Below are 15,312 nucleotides of genomic sequence, written 5' to 3' on the forward strand. Positions count from 1 at the left end.
CTGTTTACAAGACACAACTCCTTATACACCTCTGTTTAATATATGAAGGAAAAGGAAACATAAAAAATGGGGACAAAGACTGCAAGGTCTGAACGATGAAGACGGCTACATTACAAATACTGGAATCGCTGGTGCTAAATACATTACAGGTTCTATGATGTGTAAAATATATACATATCCTGTAAATAGCCTCTTTATTTTTTTTCATAGAAAGCCACAACAGAAAATGATTAGTATGTAACTATGTAAGAACATTTACATCCAATAATCAACAAATTCTTCAAATGCATATTTTAAAAATAGTTTGAGTGTTAATTACAGGAGGGCCTTGATGGCATCATTTTGAGAACAGTTCATGTATATAACAAGCTCAAGACACAGCTTGTGGGCAGTGCTCTTTTTAAACGTAAGCGTTTTTATCAAACTGTTTTGAAGGGTTTGTGGCTTTAAAATCTCCTTCTCCGCCATGATATTTTGTCCGAGAAGACATGATAGATGTGGCCCCATTGTACGCGTATCCCATTCTGCAAGGCAAAACACAGTTTGGTAGATTGTCTTTTACACGCAGGGCAAACAAAAATGGGAAGAAACCGTTTTCCCCCTATTTCTGTCATAGCTAAGTTTGTCTTTCCCTGATTACTTTCAGCTTTCTTCCCTTCTCTCTCGCCTCAAGAAATAGTTCAATGTCATTTCTGAATAGCTGGTGTGACCAAGAGAATCTGCAGAAGAAGCTCATGGCTTCTTAATTTGTTCAGTTACTCTCCTTCAAAACTCATTTAAAACTTATCTTCCTGGAACCTAGGAGACTGTGCTGACCTTAATCAGCAATTTCTGCCTACATGAAAACTATGATGAGGCCAAAGTGAAGAGCATGCCCCCAAAGTGAGACCTGGACTTCTACTTACAGCAACAGCTTTGGAATGTAAGAATGTCAAGCTGTTTTTTAAAAATTAACTATAATTGCCTATATTTAGTCTATTCAATACAATATAACCTATATTAAATATTATATTTACTATATGTTCCCAACCTTTCCCACTTCTGGGTTTTTGAAGTTTCTAAGAATCATATGAACAATGTATAGTTTGTCCCACAAGTAACAATTTAGAATAGTACTGTACTTTTTAAGAGGTCATTTTTGTCTCTTTTTCATACCTGGGTGCTTTGCTGTTGTCAGATATTGAAAAGCAAAATATGACACCACCAATTATGCAGAGTGAGGCTCCTGCCCATCCAATAAACAGAGCAGCTCCTAATTCATACCTGTGAAGAAATATCACACAAGTATTAGAGCTTATTTATTTGGGGAGTAAACAGCATTTAACACTACTAGCCAACACTTACTAAATGCTCATAATATGTTCTTGCTATTGGAGCTTGTACAGGAAGTACTAACATCTGTATCTATATAATGCTTTAAACTTTTCTCAAAGCGTTTTCATAGCCATCACTTGACTATATCTTCCCAACATCCCAAAAGGAAGATGAAGGCATCCCTGCAGGCAAAGCAGAGGCAGTCAGCTCAAGCTGGGGCCTCCTGGCTCTGCCAACATCTTTCCTCTGGGCTCTGCCTGAAGCTCACAAAGGTTTCCATCTATTTATTCTGTCACGTGGACTAAATTATTTAGGCAGACTCCAGCTAGAAAACCGAAAGTTGCCTTTGCTTTTGTTTCAGTTCAACTTAGTGTTTATTAAGTACCTGCTGTGTACAGTCACGTGCAAGGTGCTGAAGGGTGGCAGAACATGCCACCCCCAAATATGCCACTCTGGCATAAGGATTATTTTGAGCTGGAAGCAACTGAGAAGAAACAAATACAAGGAAAGCTCTCTGCCTTCCCCCCATTTGCCTAAAAGCAGGACATAAATCTGTAAAGCTGTGCACTCTCCTCTCTCTACCAGGAAGAACAGAAGTCAATTCCCAGAGACACTGTATACCCTGCTCAGCCTACAATGGCACCAGTGCAACCTACGTAACAAACTTCACTAACTCTCATCTTCCATTAGTTCCCTCATCACGTGCCTTCCCACAATTTGTGCCTCTAGAAGCTCAAAGTCCTTTTCGTCTTGTCACCTATCTACAAATGTATTGTTCTTTTGTGAAGATGCTATATAAGCTCAAGTTCCAGCCACCCCTTTAAGTTATGCTTAACACGTGGTACTCCCATGTGTATGTGTGATGCACATTAATAAATTCTGATTTTCTCTTATTAATCTATCTTTTTTCAGTCTAATTTATAGGGTCCCAGCAGGGAACCTAGGAAAGTAGAGGAAAAAATAGTTTTCCTTCCTCTGCAGTATCCATGAAAGGCCAGTGAGAGACACAGCCTCAACTTGCTTATCACTACAAACTAGTGAGGGATGAATAAAAAATAACTATCATTTAGTGACAGACCACTGTGAAGCATCTCCTAGGTGACAGGACATGGTACTCTGATGACCAGAACAGATGCAAAGATAAGTAAGACAGCCCCTGCCTTGAAGAGGTCACCATACAAAGGTATAGATAACGCTACTGAGAACAACAAAGAAATCACAGTGGAGGGCTGGAAGAAATCATTTTAGGGGAGGAATATATATATATATATATGTATGTTTATATAGATATATGTATGTTTATATAGATATCTGTATGTATGTTTATATATATATATATATATATATATATATATATATATATATATGTATGTATGTATGTTTCAGAGAAACAAATAAGGAATGAGAAAATTATACCAAAATCTCAGGGGCTGTGGTGTTTTCATAGCTGCCTATCCTTTTCCTAAAGAAGAGGGTTTTTTTTTTAATTTGTTTTTTGTTGTTAATAAAGAAGTGACTCTCAAACTTTTTATCCCATAGACCGCCATCACAAGGCAAAAACTAATGGATGACATTCCCTACCAAATGGTACTTTTCAGTGTCAAATGAAGTCAGAGTGGGAAGGGTCTGTTTTGATCATACAGAACCCAGAGGGGCTGAGAACAAAAAGCAAGACATGAGAGTAAGAGGGAAAAGTCAGGGCCAAGGTCAGCCTGTCTCCCTGAACTAAGTGAAGGGCCAAGGTCAGGTTGAGGTGGACAGCAGCTGGCCTGAGTGACCTGTACCTGTCCTGAGCTTTGCCTCATCATTTTCTACGAGCTGTGGCGCTACGTCTGACCTCCCATCTGGGCAGGGGCAGGCAGCAGTAGTTGTATGGCTCTGACCGCCAGCCAAGGGGAACAGGAAGCAACATTTACACAAGATGAGGGCCTTGTGGTCCCATTACCAGATCTGGCTTTTAAGGTAATTTCACAGCCTCCATTCGCAATTGGGAAGGGGTGACGTACACCATACACACTGCCTTATGATCCTTTCTTTTTCTCACTCCTGTGTTGCCTGTCCTGGGAAATCAAGGTGAGAGCTAAAGGAAGGAACAGCTGTAAGCACCTCATCTTGCACTGGAACACTGATTAGGCTCTTGGAACTGAGAAGCTTCTCGAACTATTCCAATCAGAGGCAGTGGCAGAATCAGAAGGTTGGTGTAAGTGGGAGAAAACCCCTTCGGTCTGCACAAAAACCAGTTCAAAAGAGGACTGAAGAGTGAAGGGCACAGGTGAAAAGAACTGCCAGGTCAAGAGTGTAAAAGTGGTAGTGTTATAAAAAATACCTTCATTAAATACCACATTACACATCTAAAAAGGATATCCTGGGTTTCCACAATCAGCCCTTCTTGTACGATGTTTGGATGAGATTACACAAATAAACCGAGCAGAGGGGCTGCCCACGTGTAGGTGCCTGTCCCTGGACCTCTTTAAAACATCTGCAGTTCCTACAGCAAGCTGGCAGTGAGTCTGTCTGCTGCTATCCTTTCACTGAAGAGACAACTAAAGGATGAACACCCTGAAACGTTCTACTTGGAGGACATGACTATAGGATTACAATTTAACAATACTTTCTATTTTTCTTTCTTCCCCCCTCCTAGAGCTTAGGCTGCCGTCTCTCCTGAAACTATGCGTTAGTATTTAACTCTCAGTGTAAATACTCCTGGAAGAAATGGTCTGAGATTTTTCTTAAAATATTTAGCTTTCTAAAATAGGATGCCAGGGGCTTCCTAGGTGGCGCGGTGGTTAAGAATCCATCTGCCAATGCAGAGGTCACGGGTTTGATCCCAGCTCCAGGAAGATCCCACATGCCGCGGAGCAACTAAGCCCGTGTGCCAAAAAAAAAAAAAATAAAAATAAAATAGGATGCCAGTGCCAGGTATCATGGTTAAAAATAGTCTCTAATTATTAATAGCGCGGCCCATTAGGGGTTAGGGTGGTAGAAGTCAAACCACAACTCAGCACTATGAATTCATTTAAAAAGAGCATACAAATGTGTAGACATCAGAGGATAAATTACCCAGGCAGCTCAAATGTTGGGAACTATGTCTTTAGATTCATTTAAGTATCCTCAAACTTTCTGAAGGGACTTAAAAATCATGAGTTTGGCTTATATGAAAAACTGGATCACTTATTTGTTTTTAAATATATTTTTAGATTTCCTTGAGGTCACTACATATAGACTCTACTCCAAGGAGAATTATCATTTCCTTTTGAACTTCTTTTGAATTCTGTGAGAGACAAACATCTAATAAACAGAAACATTTTAGAGCTGAAGTCTTTAAGAGACTCCATGTCTATACCAGTCATTTTTAACAATTTGGATGTGAGGGCTTTTGTGACTTGGTTCTTTCCCTTACAGAGACTTTTTCTTCTTCATTATGTTGAAAGACATGTATAGCAAACTTATTCAACAGTGACTTGAATTCACACCCATTAGTGTACGTGATCTGGCAAAAGTGGACTTGCATTATTGAAAGACAGGACAGAGGGTGAGCCACATGACATCCACTAAAGGTTGTTCCGGCCACGCCTCCTTTGACATTATCGGGAAACTCCATCTCTGCCTGGAAATCTTTCTTCATTTTCGGTAACACAAAGAAGCTGGCTTCAACACCTCAGACGATTATCCAAATTTCAGATGACCTGTTGCAGGTCTGTCTTTTGTTAACAGTATCCTCCGGGCCCTAGACCAGCTTTCCGACTCAGAGAGCAGCCTCTTTATTGAGCTGTTACAATCGCCAAAGTTTCTTCATTATTCTGAAAGGCTATTGATCTGCTTAGCATCAGACAGATCCAGGACCATCAGGCTGAGGACAGAACCTTGTTTTACAGATTAGAACGCTGTTTGTGGCATGTCTCTCAGACATTCTGCTCAATAGATAGGACTCATAAAGGCTGCCTTATGACCTTAATTCATGTATATAATTGAATGTGGATCTAGTAAGCAATAGGGAAAACTTTTACTTCTATACAGAGAAAGTAAAACACAGGCTAATCACTTAAGATTTTCCCCCAAAAAAAGAACCATAAAGATCTAAGGCACTGGGCTTCCCTGGTAGCACAGTGGTTAAGAATCCGCCTGCCAATGCAGGGGACATGGCAGGTCTGGGACGATCCCACATGCTGCAGAGCAACTAAGCCTGTGCACCACAACTACCGAGCCTGTGCTCTAGAGCCTGCGTGCCAAAACTACTGAAGCCCGCATGCCTAGAGCCCATGCTCTGCAACAAGAGAAGCCACCGCAATGAGAAGCCCACGCACCGCAACGAAGAGTAGCCCCTACTTTCTGCAACCACAGAAAGCCTGTGAGCAACAAAGACTCAATGCAGCCAGTAGATAAAGATAAATAAATTTATTTTTTACAAAAATCTAAGGCATTAAAAATGTACCCTGAATTGCTAGATGATGTTATTCTTATTCCCCTTGCTGTGCCTGGGGCTCCCAGCTACTGCTCATGTCTTCATTTCCTGTTGAGAGAGCCTGGGCTAGAACCACACTTGGCTTAAATTCTGATGCATTTCATACTTCACCTCCTATTTTAGCCTTGTAACCTGCACAGCAATCCTGAGGGAACGGATTGAGGGACACCTCTTATTTTCAACTACTATCTCTGTCTTTCTTGCACCCACAACCCTGTTGCGACTTGACTTGCCATCCATGGGGAGCTGATGTAGCCTACCCTGGTCACCAGTACAGAAGTGACAGACCAGGCATTGTGCGAATCATGTGTTTCAGGGTGGATGAGAGAACACAGCTCTGTTCTCAAGGATCTTACAGTCTAGTGGGGATGGTCAGACATTAAGCAAATAATTACAGTAAAGTGTGATGAAACTTAACAACAGAAGCAGAAGAGCATGCTTCTGCAAAGTAAACATTACCTGTTCTCCCAAATCCACATGGATGTGGTTCAAGTAAAAGTTCACCATAACAATAGCTACTATTACCGTCAGGTCAGTGTACTAGGATTTTGTTTTGTGTGCTAAGTTTTTTTGGCATGTATTATCATATTTGATCTTCATTACAATCCTGAGAGAGAGGTCTTCCTATGTCATTCTACACATTAGAAAACTGAAGCTGAGGGAGATTAAATTACCTTCCTCCCCATACCTCAGCTAAGTAAATAGTAGAACCGGGATTTAAAACCCATAACTATGATTCTAATCCCCGAGCTCTTAACCATCACTCTTTCTCCCTTTTATGCACACTTTAGCTAAGTAAAAGATGGAATCAATATGAAAAACAATGAGTGCAATGCATTTCCAGTTGTCATTTCAGAAAGATGTGTTTTCTCTCTCTCTCTGACTCACAGTGTTCTCAGTGGCTCTAGGGTATGGAATTTTTTCAGAATTCCCTCAGGCTGTCTTTTCATCCAGCACAAAAAGAGGTGAGAGTAGTAATGGACTTGAATAAAGAAAGTGCAGCTCCTCCAAACACAAAACAAAAACTGTTTAACAAATGAAAAAATCCTCATCCTTTTAAGATCCCCAAAGAAAAGTGAGCTTCTGAACGTCACAGAGCTAGGAGCCAAGTCTTTTGACACCAAAGATAGTTTTTTTTCAAACCTACTATCCTACTCCTCATTTTAATCAAAGGTGGTAACAGCCAAAACATTCCAGTTACCTTAAAACAACTAAATATGTTTAAAAAGTTTAAGAAGTACACCTACATATTATCAATGTTAACATTTTAAAGTTGAATTCCATTGGTATCCCAATCTTTTAAAGATTACTATCAAAAAAGAAACTTTCCTCAACTCATAGGCTTATATAATCCTAAATCTTTATAACTGCGTGGATGGATTTTATGTAAACAAGCATTCTACAGGCATTATCTACAAACACACATTTCCCCCACATGCTGCACACTCCTTTTGGGGTCCCAGGTACCAGAAGCAGGCTGTTTAGTGCCCACCGACCCGTGTATCTCTCAAGGCAGCTGCAGTCTCCTCTGCCTTATGCCATTCACATTAGTTAACAGTTCGCTCAATGGTGTGGAAGATGCCACAAGATTTCCTACCCCAGGCTTCCCGGAGGACTACGAAACAGTGACAGGTGCCTCACAAAGGGTGGCTAGAACGGGATAATTTAAATAATAAGCACCTACTTGCATATGGAACCTTCATGGAGAATTCTTAAATTTAGGAAATGCAAAATAAAGACTGATTTGCATGTGTGTGTGTCATTTCTAAATTGCTTTTCAGTGTTTGTAACAGACATGCATTCTTTTCTGTGTTTATAGTTTATAACAGACATGCATGCATTACCTTTCTGTGAGTTGAGTTATCATTAGGTTAGTTCCGAATTCTACAGACTGTATATGTTAAGAATAGGTAACACTTACTAATCACCTACCATGTGCGCTGTGGGGGGTGCCGTATATATGTTATTTTCTTTAATCCCCCTAACATTCAGAAGCAGGAGGTGCTATCCTTGTTATCCAGATGAAGTAACTGCATCTTCCCTAAGATCACAGAGAAGCAAGGGCCACGGCCAGGAGTTGAGCAGAGATCGATCTCGAAAACCTGCCTCAACCTCTCTGCCACCTTTCTTCTCTGCACTGTGTGTAAAGTGCACAGTGAGTGTCTTTATAGGGGTTCTGAATCTTGCCAATTACTCATGGAAATTTTAAAAACCATCCACAGTCTAACTTAATATAATATTAGTCAAAGTAAATTATAATTTAAGAGGAATATCTCACGTCCCCCAAATGACACAGTTCAGTTCAATTCAAAAATAAATCTGTTACTGAGCAATGTCCATGCCATTGACCTCCATTCGTGTGGATAATTGGGGGTTTATTGGGCCTTTATTTTAAGTGGGAAATGATGTGCTGTATCACAACACCCAAAGTAGGCACAATAACGTCTTCACCCAAACTTTGAAGTCTCAATAAGCTGACACTGCAGAGGGGGCTGTGTTCCAAGACAGGAAATTCCTAAAACAATCAGGGCTGTCCTGTGACACCTGAGGGCATGAACAGCAAGAGTCTGTGTGTGTGGAGGTAGGTGTGCACAACTGTTTGTGATGGGAAGAATACACAGATGGATTCACAGCAAAAAAGCGCAGGTATTAAAAGCATGATCTTCAGAATCCTCAGCAGACGACCTGAAAACAGTTTAGAAGCAAACCTAGTGTTGAAAAGATGAACACAGGATGAGTTCTCATGAGAAGGGTCTCAGGAGTATCTACCCATTTGACAGCTGTGTGTATCTCTAACTCAAAGCTGTGATGGAGGTGATCAGAAATAAAGAGAAGGGATTACACAAGCCTTGTTTTTTTTAAATGGGTTCATGCTAAGTCCCTTACCTGCCTCCCACCTGAGAGTCAAGTGTTTTACAACAATTATCCTTTCCACTGGGCTCCAACATTTCGATATAAACTTCTCTGGGGCACCCTTAATACAGCGTATAAGATAATGAACTGCTACACTAATATCCTCTGCTTAAGGGTTAGTACCCTTAAAAATAATAGCTAGTATTTATTGTGTGTTTACTATATGCTAGGTACCATTCTAAACAGCTGAAATGTATTCACAATAACCTCCTAGTTCTTATTCTTTCCATTTTACAGATGAGGAACACAGGACACAGAAAGGAAAGGAATTTCTTCCAGGTTATACTACTAATAAATGACAGAGCTGGGTTCCCTCCCAAGAAGCCCAGATCCAGGGTCCTCATTCTTTTTTTTTTTTTTTTGGCTGCACCGGGTTAGTTGCAGCATGTGGGATCTAGTTCCCTGACCAGGAATCAAACCCAGGTCTGCTGGATTGGGAGCACGGTGTCTTAACCGCTGGACAGTCAGGGATGTCCCCCAGGGTCCTCATTCTTAACCAGTGTGTATGCTGCCTCCCCTCCCCATTCCTTTAACCAAATCTCCCCAAGCATGCTCAGTCTTTCCACTCTAGGAGAGATGTAGACAGTTGTGCACCACTGCTGACTGATCACCCTGGCTGTAAATGTCACAGAGCATGGACTACCTACAAGAGATGCACAAATCAACAAGATGTGGTCTTTGCTTCGAGATGCTCCCAGTCTGGTTTGGAAGATGGACCAATAAGCAAGTGCTACCTCCCAGTAGGATTATGATAGGAGCAACAGGGGCAAAGGGAGCCCCCAGGCGGGCACCTCACCCAGAACGCAAGTCCTGCAGGATACGCAGGGGTTAGCAGGAATGTGAAAAGGAGAGGGAAAGGGGTGGTGGTGGTAAAAGGTGAGTCACCAGAAAGTATGGCAAACTGGAAGGAATTGTGACTTCATATACTGGTCAGTGAGAACAAAACACAGTTGCCAAACACTTGATTTCCAAGTATATTTTAAAGTCCTGCCCAGCATAACAAAAGCATCAGAGCAATCCTGATGATCTGAAGTGGCTGGTGCTACCACGAAAAGTGAAATCAAAGAATAACACCTTCTTAATATTTAACAGTCAAATTTTGTTTTGTTCTTAACCCTTGTCACTTCTATGGAATCCCTTATGTGAGAATCTGTGAGCCTTTTACCAACATTAATTCATTCTCCAAATAACCTCAGGACTGGAATATGCTTAAGTAAATAGGCATCTATAATTCATTAAATTATAATAAGGACAGAAGAGAGAAGTTAAATATCTAGGCAAGGTCATCTAGTGAGATCGATATTCCTTTCAACTTCACCCAGGAAAATGTGTGTAACCTAGAAACGTACTTCTTGAATTGTCTATTGTCCATTTAACTTGACAGATAACAAGAATGAGATAATTTATTGGGAAGTAGACAGCTGTTTATTTCTAACTACTAAATAAGCACAATGGTGAAAAGTAAAACTTAGATACTAAAGTAGAAACTAACAGAATGAAGAGTGCTAGAGATAAATAACTGCATGGTTTTAAAAACTCTGAAAATAAAAAGACTGGAGTATGATAGACCCGAACATGAATATCTGAGCCAAAATGTTAATGATAAATCTCACTGACTAAAAGAGAATAAATCTAAGATCACGATGTCCTGTTTCCTCAATTAAGGAAATTGGTTCAGGGCTCCAACATTGCATGATTTGAAAAGAAGTTTCTTTGTGCCAATCAACTCTTCTTTGGAACAGTCTAGCTAAGAAAAAACAAAGCAAGACACTCAGGAAGTTAGTGCTTTGGACAACAAGCCATGGTGGGGATAATGTAATTATATTTCAACACGATGACAGGGTGAATCACCCCAAGAGGTGCTTGTGACCATAAGCTTGCAAGAGGATAGATTTTTTTTTATTTGGTAGGTTTTGCTTTAATAAAAAGGAGGAAGTTGGTTTGAAACAGCCCAAAGGGAAGAGTTGAGAAATAGTTTTCAAGGCTTTGCAGGAGCTCATCCTGGAGCCATAAAACATAATCACAACTTGAATGAAAGCAAGGAAGTAAAACAAAAGAAAACACAGCAGAACACAACCATGGTCAGGTGAAACTCTTTAAAGATTGCAAGTCTGTCAAATGGCTGTAGGTAGGAAGAAAAATCTTCCCATATAAGCTGTGGGAAAGTAAGGGTTTCAGAAATAATTAGGCACTGAACACAAAGCCTACTACTGTTTGCAGTGCTACTGCCACAATCTTTATTCCAACGATACATCAGAAGCCACTCATTTTGTTCCCTCATCAATAAAGCACATACTGAGTTCCCTGCACATAGTAGGAATGTGGTGGGTATCTGTGGATGAGCCTATTTGGTTACCTATTTCTAACTCAGGTAACCAAGGTGAGCCTTATGTAGCGATGTCCTGGAAATCCACAAAGATTCAATTTACATGGTAGAAAATCCTTAAGAAAAACAAAAGCAACAAAACCAGGTTCTGAGGCCTGAACTGTTTTCCAGTGCATTTTTGGGCAAGTATTTGCTCACCAGAAATTTAAACTAGAGTATGTAGCAAGCAACTATTCCTCACTGACCTTTCTAAGGGCCAAACACACACGCACCTGAGCCACAGCCATGCCGTCTAGGACTGGAGGGAGCAAATGCTGCTGCGGGAAGAGGAACACATGATAAGGATGGGAAGAGGAGGGTGAGCCTGCCTTCTAGCACCATCCTCTCAGAGGCTTCCTCAGTCTGCTAATCTTGAAAGGACTAGCTCTACAGATCAGGATTTCACTTACCAGGCACTGTGCTAGGCAAATAAGAGATGAAACAGGTATTTTCTGACCTCAAGGATCTCATGCAGCTCAATGAAGATAGCAAAGAAATAGTCAGAACCCCCCTGGAGTGGTGGCCTTATCTCAGCTCCCCCAGGGCTGGCCCTGCCTTTGGCAGTGATTCTCCAACATATTCCTCTCTGCGTTCATGCACAAACTACATCAGAGGCACTGATTACTAAATTCTAGCAAATGCCAGCTTAGGAAGTCCTATCCCCTAGAATATGCCAAAATCTAAATCTCGCTTTAAAAATTATGATATTTTAAGACCCATGGAATCAGTTTACTTTGTGTTGATACCCAATTTGCAGCTTATTAATCTTGCTAATTTTCACCTCCTTCTCCTCTACTAGAGGCGTTGATAAAAGGAAAAGAGATGACAGCAAGTTAGTTGACTGGTTGGTTTTTACAGAAGTGAGTTTTATTTAAATGAAGTCTGTGAACTCCTGTAGGTGTCACATGTCATCTTCATGCCTCTTTTCTACCATTGTGGGTAATTAGTACTTGATCATATTTAACCATTCTCAATAGGCGTTGATAATTCCTTGTATGTAAGTCATGGAGGGCCTTTCTTTGTGCCAGGCACTGCGGGGAGGCAAATGTGAGTGAGCTCTGATCTCAAGGAGCTAACATGTTCGCAATATGCAGGTGTGAAGGACCTGTTATTTGCAAATATTATCAATTTGTAATCCATGATGTTTTTCATAACCCTTGCTCTTGTGGTTTTAATGACCTAAGGTAAACTGGCAAATTGTAGGTGTTATATTTTTAAGTCACTGAAGAAAAGAGCTAATAAAGACATCCATAAAGATAAGCCACATCTTAACTACTACACACAATTAAAAAGCAATCTTAATACCAGCTAACACAATACAGTAATGGCTAATACAAGGTTTTCCCTCTTTTCTAATCAGTTCTAAGGGTTACATACACATTCTCTTAACTCTCACAGCAACCCTATGATTATCCTGATTTTTCAGATGAGAAAACAGCAGAGTGAGAGAGTAGGCACAGACAGAAAGAGGATGCTGGGAAATCCATAGAGGGAATGGAATAGTTTGATGTAGCACCAAGAATGCAGAAAAGAGGAAAACCTCTCAGAGTCCATAATTACAGAACGGAGTTTAACCAAAATCTGAAACAATAAGAAATTTCAATGGTACTAAACTGAGTTAGCTGACTGAGCATATAGCAAGCACAGAACACAAAATCTCATAAAAGGTTTAAGTTACTGTGCATATAGATAACGATACTAGACTCAGCCTTGTGAGGAAAGATGAAAATGATTTTTAAGATTCTGACAAAGACATGAATAATGATTGTCAGGAAAATAAAAACAGTGATGTAGGAAAGATAATTCAGAAAAGTCAGGAATGTCTTTAATAAAATAAACCATGAGAAATATGATTTTGTGGTATATTTATGATACCAAACCCTGAAATAAAAATGTATCATTTAAGTATAATATTTCAATGAAAAATGACATTTCATTTAAATATCATTAAAATGGTTCTAATCTTCAGGAGAACAGTCTCGGTTTTCATCTCAAAGTTTGGTGTCGTGCATATCTGTGCAAATCTCATCAAAAATTAATTAGGACAACGTTTACAAATCAGCACACATTTTTCTAATATAGGTAGGGGAGTGAATGTTATTTTACTGGGGCCTGAAGCAGTCATTTTTGTTTTCCATTTAATAGAACGTCACAAGAAACACTACTGCACCAAAGAAACTTCCTTGATGAAAAATATATGTGGCATACTGTCACAAAAATTACAAAATAGCAGAATATTATATATCATGCATTTTAGAGTAAGTGTGCTACAGTTTGGTTGCCTGGTTTGAATCATAGTTCAATCAGCCTATTAGTTTAGTCCAAGTTCCCTTGCACATACTACTTGAGTTCTTTCCCCAATTTTAAAAAAGGGAGTACGGAGACAACCTACTTCATAAGGAAGCTGCAAGAGTAAAATAATAAAATAATATTCACAATGGTCTGCTTGATACATGGTAGGGGCTCCAAACCTGTTAGCTATTATTTTCATTATATTTCATTATACAAGCATTTACTATTTATGCATAAACTATACTAAAGACAGTACTAGAAAAATCATTTCGTAAAGATTTCTAAATCCATCAGAAAAAAGTAATGGACCTCGATCAGCCATTTAATAATGACTCTCTTAAAATTCTGTAACATTTGATCTGAAGACTGAAAGAGAATCCCCAGCCCAGTTTATAGCAGTACACATGCCTACACACGCGGCTTCCTACAGAAGTCTGTGGGAATATTCTCACGGAAGACAAAATACTTGATCTATTATTAGTTCTAATTTGGTATTCCTTAGGTTTTCCCAATGCAAAGAAATAAGCCTAGGAAAACTATAAAAAGCAACAGTCCATAGTTAAAAACCAACAACAACAAACAAACTGGTCTGTAAGTGCCAAACCATTCACCCGCAGCTGAGACTGGTCACATTTGGGTGTCTGAGCCACTCTTAGAGCATTTTTTAAAGACCCTGCATCATGTACAGTTTCTTTACAAAGGTTTACTAGGTGGAACTTGTTAAGGTCGTAGTCAACAGAACAAATGTAAAAGGCTAATTCAAAAATGAAAAATAATATTTCACTCAATATCATTTAAATGTTTCTAAACTTCAGGATCACAGTCTCAGTGTTCATCTCAATGTCTGAGATGGAAACCAGCCCAGGACATCTGGCAAGTATCATTTTGGATGGACAACAATCAAGGCAAGCTCTTAATTTTCTGTTGTCACACTTTCTCCTTCTTTCTTCCCCATCTTACACCATTTCTCCACTTGACTTCAATATTACGATGTAAAATAGGTGACCTTTAGCATTCTAGACCCTATGCCTTCAGCTATTTAAAGACAAGATGCTTTGTAACACTAATGCAGTGATTCAATGCATCTTTTGCCAATGCAGCACATAAAATGATGTAGCTCTTGAATGATGTCATCAAATATCATTTATTAGTATGTCTCACATTCCGAAGCCATGGAGGAAATTTATGTACCTTAATTTAGGAGATGATTTTACATCCATTTCCTGTGAGCCACAAGCATACAGACTTAAGAAGAGTACTTACTTTTGCTCCACGAAGAGGGGATCAAAGAATTCCGTTGTGATTTTGTTTGCATACAGGGAACACCCGGTCATTGAGCATAGCCCTAAAGAGCATCAGAGGGAAAGTACTATGATTACTGGTGTTTCATCAACATCCTGAAGCACCTTGTTTGGAAGAAAGTTACTATTTACCTGACAGTATGAATACAATGCCAGCCAAACAAGCAATTTTAGCTTTGGCTTTATCTGAGCCTCCGACTTTGGTACATTTCATTCCAAACAGGGCAAATATGGAACCAAAAAAGCCCAGGCTAACAGCCGCAATCATAAGTCCTCTACATGCCTGGATGTAACCTGCAATTAGAGTAGGCCATTTATATTAGCATAAAACATGTGGTTGTCCAGGGAGAAACTCTCATTTGACATTGTCCTTCTGAATGACTGTTCTGTTTTCCGAAAAAATAACCATAATGGTTAAAACACATGTTAAGACAAGCCAGAAAGGAAAGCAAGTTAATCTGTATGGAGTGCCTGTTTTATATCACATACCTTTCAGTCTGGCATATGCATGATCCTCAGGATATATCTCTGAGTGTTATTATTCCCATATTCATGGATGAAGAAACCGAGGCACAAAACAGTCATATAAGTAATGTGCCAGAGATGAGTTAGTAAGAGACTGAAATGGATTCCGTCCAGATCTGACTACAAAACCCATGCAATAC

General features: G+C 39.7%; 1 protein-coding gene across 2 annotated transcripts in view; it reads right to left on the reverse strand.

Annotated features, from left to right (window-relative positions):
- Positions 1–98: 98 nt before the first annotated feature.
- The window catches only part of CLDN10 (claudin 10), a 99,877-nt gene continuing 84,663 nt past the window's right edge, over positions 99–15,312 (reverse strand). For both annotated transcript variants that reach the window (XM_057707890.1, XM_057707889.1), the window contains exons 2-5: positions 14,780–14,941; positions 14,610–14,691; positions 1,156–1,263; positions 99–524 (exon numbers count right to left, since the gene is read on the reverse strand). In XM_057707890.1, coding sequence (XP_057563873.1) covers positions 401–524; positions 1,156–1,263; positions 14,610–14,691; positions 14,780–14,941 — 476 coding nt within the window. In that variant the 3' untranslated portion in view covers positions 99–400. The remainder of the gene's footprint in view (positions 525–1,155; positions 1,264–14,609; positions 14,692–14,779; positions 14,942–15,312) is intronic.

The sequence above is a fragment of the Hippopotamus amphibius genome, chromosome 14 (assembly GCF_030028045.1).
Source record: "Hippopotamus amphibius kiboko isolate mHipAmp2 chromosome 14, mHipAmp2.hap2, whole genome shotgun sequence".
Classification (NCBI taxonomy): domain Eukaryota; kingdom Metazoa; phylum Chordata; class Mammalia; order Artiodactyla; family Hippopotamidae; genus Hippopotamus; species Hippopotamus amphibius.